The following is a 9,197-nucleotide window of genomic DNA, read 5'->3' as shown; positions in this document are numbered from 1 at the left end:
CCGACATCTTCGCTAATTGAAACGTTATATCGTTAATAAGAGACTGGAATCTATGAACCAAGCTACAATTACGTAGTTTTTCCAACAACAAACCCAGTGAAATTTCACAAGTAAGGTCTCGGAAGGATAGTGTGTATACAAATCTTACCCCTACTGCCCTACCTTATGAAGGTAGAGAGAGGTTGTTTTGGAGTTTTTCCATCAATCTTAAAATAATATAATCTTCTAGTAGCTTTAAAATGTATGCTTTAGAGTTTAAATCTTTATACACTTAGTTACGAATTTATTAATAATGTCTTAGTTTTCAATATTTATGTCACCGCCCAATTTAACCCCTCCGAAGATGTGGAGACAGTACCTAGTCTTTATGGCTAGGTAAGCCTAATATTACGAAAAACTTAAAGAAAACACTACTATAAAAAATTTTAAACAGCATATAGTGAATAACAAGGATAGAGCCTCCCGGCTTAAACAAAACAATCTCCCAAGAACTGGAATATTGCCAAGTCACAAGCTTCTTAATCTATGTAGCTCTATACAAAAGTCTGAAGATAAACAAAAGGAAATCTCTAGGAGGGAATAGAAGGGGACTCCGAGGATCTGCGTACGCGGGGAGAAATACCTTGAAGTCTCCTGAAATCAGCTAACACGCACTAACCTCGAGGTTGATAGCTCATACCTGAATCTGCACACGAAAACATGTACTGGAAAGGGCATTAGTACACCACAATGGTACCCAGTAAGTACCAAACCTAACCTCGGTCAAGTAGTGACGAGGTCAGGTCAGGGCCCTACCGAAGTATATATATAATTAATTAAGCAGTAAAAGATATAAATAAAGATTACGGTAAAACAATTAAAAAAATTGCACAATTTAAACAGTTAAGGGAGCCCTCGAGTCGGAACAAAGTAAACAAACCAGGAAACTCCCCCGGAATATCGTCCCGTAGGCTCCGAAATGATTATGTAGTACAAAAGGATCTCCCGGAATACGCACGTAGTCCCAAAATAAATATGCAGTGCTGGGGGATCTCTTGGAGTACGTCCATAGTCCCAAATAAACATGCAGTGCTGGGGAATCTCCCGAAATACGTCCGTAGTCCCAAAATAAATATGCAACACCGGGGGATCTCTCGGAATACGTCCATAGTCCCAAAATAAATATACGGCTCAAGATAAAAATGATAGGTACGACATCAATTATACAGTTCAGACTAAACACAAACGAGGGGAAAGAGGTTTCCACATAAGCATGTTGCACATAAATCAAATAAGCAGTTAAAAATACGTAGGCATGCTTTCCTAATCTAATCTCGACAATTAAACATAATAGTGCAATCTAATAAGGGGAAACAGTTTATGATCAAGTAGGAAAACGGGGTTTTTGCAACAATAGCCCGTGTACGTACTCGTCACCTCACGTACACGGCACTCAAAACATCAAATAATACTAAACATCCTAATGGGGAAGTTCCCAACACAAGGTTAGGCAAGCCACTTACCTCGAACCGCTCAAATCAACCCGATATTACGCTCTTGCCACGAGTATCCAACTCTGAATGCCTAAATCTAATCAAACCAATTGCATAATGTACTACAAGTAACTAATTTAACCAATGAAATCAAGCTCGGGTAAGAAAATAGGAAAAACGCCTAAAAATCCTTCCCGGGCCCACGTCTCGAAATCGGGTAAAAGTCACAAATTATGAACACCCATTCACTCATGAGTACACTCGTACAAAAATCATCCCAATCCGACGTCAAATTCCTATTCAAAATTTAGATTTTCAATTGGGAAACTTTTCCCCCATTTTCAAACTTCCACCCTCAAATTCCGTAATTAGACGAGGAAAACAACGATAGGTTTATATATATGATACAAAATAGAGTTAGAATTCGTTACCCAATAGCTCTCCTTCAAAATCCCTCAAGAAATCGCCTCTCACCGAGTTCCAAATTAAATTTTGTGTTATGAAATCTCAAACCCTCGAACTCCCCTTTTCTGCCCAGAGATTTCCGCATCTGCGGTCATGGGGACGCTTTTGCGGTCCCGGTTCTGCGGCTAAAGCTCCGCATTTGCGGAATTACATTAATTCCTCAGGCACCGCACCTGCGCTCATTTCTTCGCAGATGCGGCTCCGCTTCTGCGGTTCTTGAGTCGCACCTACGGCCACTAGACCCCTAGCCTATAGCCGCATCTGCGACCTCCTTCCTCGCTTCTGCGGGGCCGCACCTGCGGGCTTCCCACCGCAGGTGCGAAAACACCAGAAGCAGCCTAGTTTAGAATTTGCTCAAGTCCCAAATCAAATCCGTTAAGCATCTGAAACCCACCCGAGGCCCCCGGGACCTTAACCAAACATACCAACCAATCCTAAAACATCATACGAACTTAGTCGAGCCCTCAAATCACATCAAACAACGTTAAAACCACGAATCACCCTCCAATCCAAACCTAATGAACTTGAATTTAAAAAACTTTACAACCGATGCCGAAACCAACCAAACCATGTCCGGTTAACCCCAAATTTGCACACAAGTCATATTCCTACGGACCTACTATAACTTCCGGAATCGGATTCCGACCCCAATATCAAAAATTCACTAACGGCCCAAAACTCCAAAAATTCAATTTTCGTCATTTCAAGCCTAAATTAGCTACGGACCTCAAAAACACAATCCGGACACGCCCCTTAACATGAAATGACCCAACATAGCTAACGAAATCGACAGAATTCTATTCCGTAGTCGTCTTCATATTGTTCCGACTACGGTCCAAATTCTAAGACTTAAGCTCTCATTTAGGGACTAAGTGTCCCAAAACACTCCGAAACTCAACATGAATCATCCCGGTAAATCACAATAGCAAAAAAAAGACATAAGGAAAACAATTAACAAAGGATCGGGGCGTTAATTCTCAAAACGACCGACCTGATCGTTACAATTTAATTGGTAGAATTTACATATATTTTGAGTATTTAAATTTAAAATAATTTTTTTATGTTTTATATGTAACATTAAAAAAATTAATTTTTAGATCATTTTTCTTTAAAACAACCAAAATATATCTAAACATCAAATGCAGTTACAGGTGTATAACAGTCATCTACCATAAAACCCAAAAAATATCGAAACAAACGATGTTATAGAAAAGCTTGACTATATTAGTATAATTGACAATATTTATTTCACATTTAAATTAATTTTTATTTTATTTTATTTTTCCTTTTTTGCCATCTTCCTAATTGCCGTCGGCAACGTTATACGTTATATCATTGAGGACATAAAGGTTTATAAAAGGGAGTTATATCATGTATGTGTCACCACGTTAAGTAGAATACAGACCTTGAAAAAGTTTGCCGACTTGTTTTAAACCTTTGCACCTTTTTCTAAATATCTAAATAGAGCCCACCAAATTTGTCTCCTTTATGAATCATGCACCTGAAACCTTCAGGACCTTCCTTTATAAATATACAACCACAACTTCAATTCTTATATCTTCTATTATCAAAAACAGCAAGTCCTACATTTTCTATTTAAAATTTAAAAAACAAAACAAAACAAAACAAAACAAATGACTTTAGCAGTTCATTCTTCAACTTCTTTTATCAATATAACAGAAACCAAAGGTATTAAAACACCTGATGATTTCTTAGGCATGGCTTTGTTTGTGCAAACAAAGCCAACTTGTCGTCTCGTAGCAAAGAGTTCAATGCAAGAAGCTCACCTCTCTCACGAAAGAAACATGGTTCCCATGGAAGGAAGAAAAAATGAGAAAAGAGAAAAACTTCATGAGCTAACAACTACTCATAGCAATAATAGTACAGCAGTACCTGTTTTTGTGATGCTGCCACTTGATACCGTAACCATGGGAGGGAAATTGAACAAGCCACGACTGATGAATGCGAGTTTGATGGCCTTGAGAAGTGCTGGAGTTGAAGGCGTAATGGTGGATGCTTGGTGGGGTTTGGTGGAGAAAGATGGACCCTTTAAGTATAATTGGGAAGGTTATGCTGAGCTTGTCAAGATGTGTAAAGAACATGGCTTGAAACTTCAAGTTGTCATGTCTTTTCACCAGTGTGGTGGAAATGTTGGAGACTCTTGCAGGTACTAATATATATTTTGCTTGAATAAATATACAATTGGACCATATCTGGCTTTATCACAATCTATATTCTGCTCTATTTCCATTAGACTCTAATAAGCTGCTAGTAAAGGGCAGCCCGGTGCACTAAGCTCCCGCTATGTGTAGGGTCCGGAGAAGGGTCGGACCACAAGGGTCTATTGTAGGCAGTCTTAACCATTAGACTCTAATAAGCTGCTAGTAATATAGAGAGTAAATCTTAAACCCCAATGATCTAGCAATACACCATTATTGCACAGAATCAGGAACTTCTAATTAGGTTCTGATGAACTAGGAAGTTTACCTTTTCTGTTCTCATATTCACAAATCACAACACCAGTAAGGCAATTCCTATCATCTTAGTAATGTTTCCCAAAGCTTTTAAAGGAAAGAGACAATTATTATTTTTCTCAAAATATCCAATACTCCTATAGAATCTCAGCTTTATTAAAGTTCTCAGTCCTTGCATGAAATGGTTAACAAAATTATAATCTTTGGCAAAAGACATTCTACTGCAATCCAAAGTAATATTTCATAGCTTACAAGGGAATATTTCAAGTGAAACTGGAATTACTTCTCACGATTCAGAATCACAGTTCAAGAAGAAATCAAACTGTCACTAAAAATTGTAACGGATTTTGCAGTATTCCTCTACCTCCATGGGTACTTGAAGATATCGGGAAGAATCCAGATCTTGTCTACACAGATAGATCAGGCAGGAGAAATCCTGAGTATATTTCCTTAGGTTGTGATATGTTACCAGTACTCAAAGGAAGGACACCCATTCAGGTATACACTGACTATATGAGGAGCTTCAGACAAAGATTCAACGATTACTTGGGAGATGTCATAGTGGTAAGACTTCTGCTATACAATCACATAACCAATATTATTTACTTCAATAGGATACTTCCTACTAATCTACCAAACTCTAAAGCAACAGTAACTGAAAAGAACAAACACAAGCTTTAGAAAAATAAACACACACAGCATGCATAAAATCCTCTCTTCTTTAAGGGAGGACTAGGAGCTAAGTTTGGAAAGTGAATCTATTACCTCCACCTGCAAAAGGTACCATGCAACTCCATCCTCCAAGGCTTGGACGGATGGGAAGAGATCACCTAGTGTTTTTATCTCCGCTAGGATTTGAATCTGAAACCTCATTTCTCAAAACAGTTCATTGGCCACTAGGCCACACCCCTTGGGTGTTATACTCCTATTATATTTTCCAAGCTAAAATGGTAGGAAAACTTGAAATTGACATTCTATTTTCATCTACAGGAGATTCAAGTGGGATTGGGTCCGTGTGGGGAGCTTAGATATCCATCCTATCCAGAAAGCAATGGTACTTGGAGATTTCCTGGAATTGGAGAATTCCAGAACTATGACAAGGTAACTTTTTGCATCTATTGTCAGAGATATTAATAAAATTGTTTTTCCTTACATAAGTAAATATCAGAAAAAAATAGAAAGACCTTCAGAAGCTGGAAAAAGTAAACTAACTTCTTTTTTGTCAACACAGTACATGAGAGCTTCACTGGCAGCATCTGCCAAGGCGGCGGGAAAGGATGACTGGGGCCAGGGAGGGCCTCATGACTCAGGAAACTACAACCAATTTCCTGAGGATACTGGATTTTTCCAAAATGATGGAACATGGAACAGTGAATATGGAAAATTCTTCCTAGAGTGGTATTCAGGAAAGCTACTGGAGCATGGCGACAGGATCCTAGGAGCAGCAGAAAGTATATACCAAGGAACTGGGGCTAAACTATCAGGAAAGGTAGCTGGGATTCATTGGCATTACAATACTAGATCACATGCTGCAGAGTTAACAGCAGGATACTATAATACGAGAGAGACAAATGGCTATTTACCTATCGCACGTATGTTCGGGAAACATCGTGTTGTATTTAACTTTACATGTATGGAAATGAGGGATGGTGAACAGCCCCAGAGTGCAAATTGCTCACCAGAAGGCTTAGTTCGACAAGTAAAAAAAGCAACTAGAACTTCTGAAGTAGAACTTGCTGGAGAAAATGCTCTAGAGAGGTATGATGGTGGAGCATATTCTCAAGTTTTGGCAACAAGCAGGTCAGATTCTGGAAATGCATTGAGCGCATTTACATTCCTGAGAATGAACAAGCGCTTGTTTGAGCCAGAAAATTGGCAGAATTTAGGGCAATTCGTGAAAAGCATGTCAGAAGGAGGCCGAAATGCTAGACGTCCAGAGTGTGACTCAAGCAGGGCAGACCTCTATGTAGGATTTATCAAAAAGACTCATTCTATGAAAGTTAAAGAGATAGCACTAGTGTAAAGATATGCATATGTATAGAGGTAACATGGTCATCCCATTGTAGGATAGCAGAGAACAGTGGCAAAAAGTATTAAAGTGCAATTACTCATAGCACCTAAAAGAGTCCACAAGAATTTGAGCATGTGTCTGAAACTAAACTATAGACGACAAGAAAAAGAAGCTTCGTCTGTCAATCTTCCCCATTCTGGTTCAGAGGTTGTGAAGCTCCGGGGCATTGGGATGATGAGACAGCATCATACAAGGATTTGAATGAGCATATTCTTTCTTTGTACAAATCAATAATTTTCTTCCTTCCACGTTTATTATTGTAATAAAGGAGCTAATAATATTGCTTCCTATACATGCATTTTCCTGTTAATATTTCTGCTTTCTTCCTTCGAGGTATCAATTATCAGGGAGCAACTTACTTGAGTGTCTGATAAACATATCACTAGTCCAATGAACATTTCAAGCAGAGAAGATCACCACTACCCCAATCCTTTGCAGATAATCCTTTAACAGAACAATCCATGCATGCTGAAAGACTACAAACATATCAGCAATATGGTGAGAAGTCAGGCTTCAGAGCCCCCACAAAATTACTTTTGACCTCTTACCAATATATATTTAGCCATGTTTATGAATATTTGAGAAGATTATTAATCAAAGTCCACCCATTAAAGATATTTGTCAACACATATGTTGTCTTCTCAGCCATTAAAGAAAATTTAAAGATCATGAGAGTTTTTGTAACAAAGGAAAAGAAAATTTTATGACAAAGGAAAAGGAAAAGAAACAGGTATTGTACAAAAAAATTCACAACTGACAGCAATATCGACTTGCCTTATACATGGTCTACAGCCTATGTACTTCAAAGATATATTCCATGGATTTTATGGCAATTACTGAGAAATTAACCTAAACAACAACAAAAACCCAGTGTAATCCCACAAGTAGGGTCTGTGGAGGATAGTGTATATGCAAGCCTTATTCCTACCTTCAAGAAGGCAGAGAGGTTGTTTCCGGTAGACCATCGGCTTAGGAAAGGTAAAAGGAAGGCCAACAACAAGCACACCAATCAGAAAACCGAAGCGAAACTACAAAACTAACACTAGGTACTGCAATCAGAAAAACCTTATGCAAGCAACAACAAGTAATAACAAAAGTCAAAGAATACGAAAATACACAAATGACGCTAACTCATGTACTAAAGTTATTGTTACAAACAAGGACAACGCTCGGCTACCTATACCTTTATTCTCATACCTTCCTATCCATGGTCATATCCTCAGTAAGCTGGAGCAACGCCATATATTGCCTAATCACCTCTCCCCTATACTTCTTCGACCTGCCTCTACCTCTCCTTAGGCCCTCCAAGACCAACCTCTCACACCTCCTCACTGGTGCATTTGTGCCTCTCCTCTTCACATAACCGAACCATCTAAATATCGTCTCCCGCATCTTGTCCTCCACAGAGGCCACGCCCACCTTGTCCTGAATACTTCATTTCTAATTCTATCTAACCTGGTATGCCCGCATATCCTTCTCAACATCCTCATTTCAACTACCTACATATTTTGGACATGGAAGTTCTTGACTGGCCAACACTCAATCCCATACAACATAGTCGGTCTAACCATGCTCTATAGAACTTACCTTTTTGTTTTAGTGGCACATTCTTATCACACAAAACACCAGAAGCGAGCCTTCATTTAATCCACCTCGCCCCAATACGATGTGTAACACCCTCGTCGATCTCTCATTTTCCTTGAATAACTGACCCAAGGTACTTGAAACTTTCTCTCCTAGGGATGACTTGAGAATCAAGCCTCGCGTCTTTCTCCACTACCTGAGTAGTACCACTGAACTTGCACTCCAAGTATCCTATCTTGGTCCTGCTCAACTTGAAACCTTTAGACTCAAGGGTCTATCTCCAAACCTCTAACCTCTTGTTAACAAAGCCTTGTATCTCGTCAAGCAGTACAATGCCATCTGTAAATAACATGCATCACAGCACATCCCCCTGAATGTGGCGCGTTAGGGCGTCGATTGCCAGGGCAAATAATAAGAAATTAACCTAAAGAAGAATAAGGTAAAATTATCTTTTCAAAAAAAAAAAAGAATAAGGTAAAATTATGGCAGACGTTCTTAGATCTTCTCCTGATTGTTTGCCTATCATGACTTCTCCTCACACATAGGAAATTTATGGGATTGTGGACTGCCTTCGATGACAAGTAAAATTACATTGAGGGTGTGTTTGGTATAACGGAAAATATTTTCCGTGGAAAGAAAATGTTTTCTTGAAAAACAAGTAGCAATCTTATTCATTTTCCGGTGTTTGGTACGCAAATTAAGGAAAATAACTTCTCAAGAGTATTCATAAATAATTTAGATACAATAAACATGAAGCCATAAACTTTCGAACCAACAGCCTTCCGAACCCACAAATTTCATAAACTTCCGAACCGTTAAACTTTCGAAATCGCGAACTTTCGAACCCGTAAATTTTATATCTCTAAATCCGTAAACTTCCAAATACATAAACATCCGAACTCATAACTTTGGAACTAGTAATATTTCGAACCTGTAAACCGAAAGATGAAAAAACTAAAACTGAAAATATATTTAAAAAAATATTTTTTTCCCGGGTGGGGAGGGGGACAGGGGGGAAGGGGTATGTGCAGAAAAACAAAAATTTGAAATTACAAAAAAAAACTAGCGAGGTGGAAGGGGGGGCCAGTGGGGGGGGGGGGTTGGAGGGGTGGGTGGGTACGAGAAAAACGA

The 9,197-nt window shown here is 38.9% G+C and overlaps 1 protein-coding gene across 1 annotated transcript; it reads left to right on the top strand.

The window, feature by feature from the left end:
* On the top strand, nt 3,477-6,845 carry LOC109231310 (beta-amylase 3, chloroplastic-like). The gene is made up of 4 exons (XM_019396938.1): nt 3,477-4,104; nt 4,765-4,975; nt 5,402-5,512; nt 5,643-6,845. Exons 1-4 carry the CDS (start codon nt 3,572-3,574, stop codon nt 6,432-6,434), a joined length of 1,647 nt encoding a protein of 548 aa, XP_019252483.1. The 5' UTR covers nt 3,477-3,571; the 3' UTR covers nt 6,435-6,845.

The sequence above is a fragment of the Nicotiana attenuata genome, chromosome 8, assembly GCF_001879085.1.
Source record: "Nicotiana attenuata strain UT chromosome 8, NIATTr2, whole genome shotgun sequence".
Classification (NCBI taxonomy): Eukaryota; Viridiplantae; Streptophyta; class Magnoliopsida; order Solanales; family Solanaceae; genus Nicotiana; species Nicotiana attenuata.
This window is presented reverse-complemented; position numbering and strand designations above follow the sequence as displayed.

What these genes read in the sequence shown, in the direction of transcription:
- LOC109231310 (XM_019396938.1), top strand. Translation starts at nt 3,572, where the DNA reads ATGACTTTAGCAGTTCATTCTTCAACTTCTTTTATCAATATAACAGAA. An exon ending in AATGTTGGAGACTCTTGCAG is followed by an intron (nt 4,105 to 4,764) that starts GTACTAATATAT and finishes CGGATTTTGCAG; the next exon opens with TATTCCTCTACCTCCATGGG. An exon ending in AATTCCAGAACTATGACAAG is followed by an intron (nt 5,513 to 5,642) that starts GTAACTTTTTGC and finishes TTGTCAACACAG; the next exon opens with TACATGAGAGCTTCACTGGC.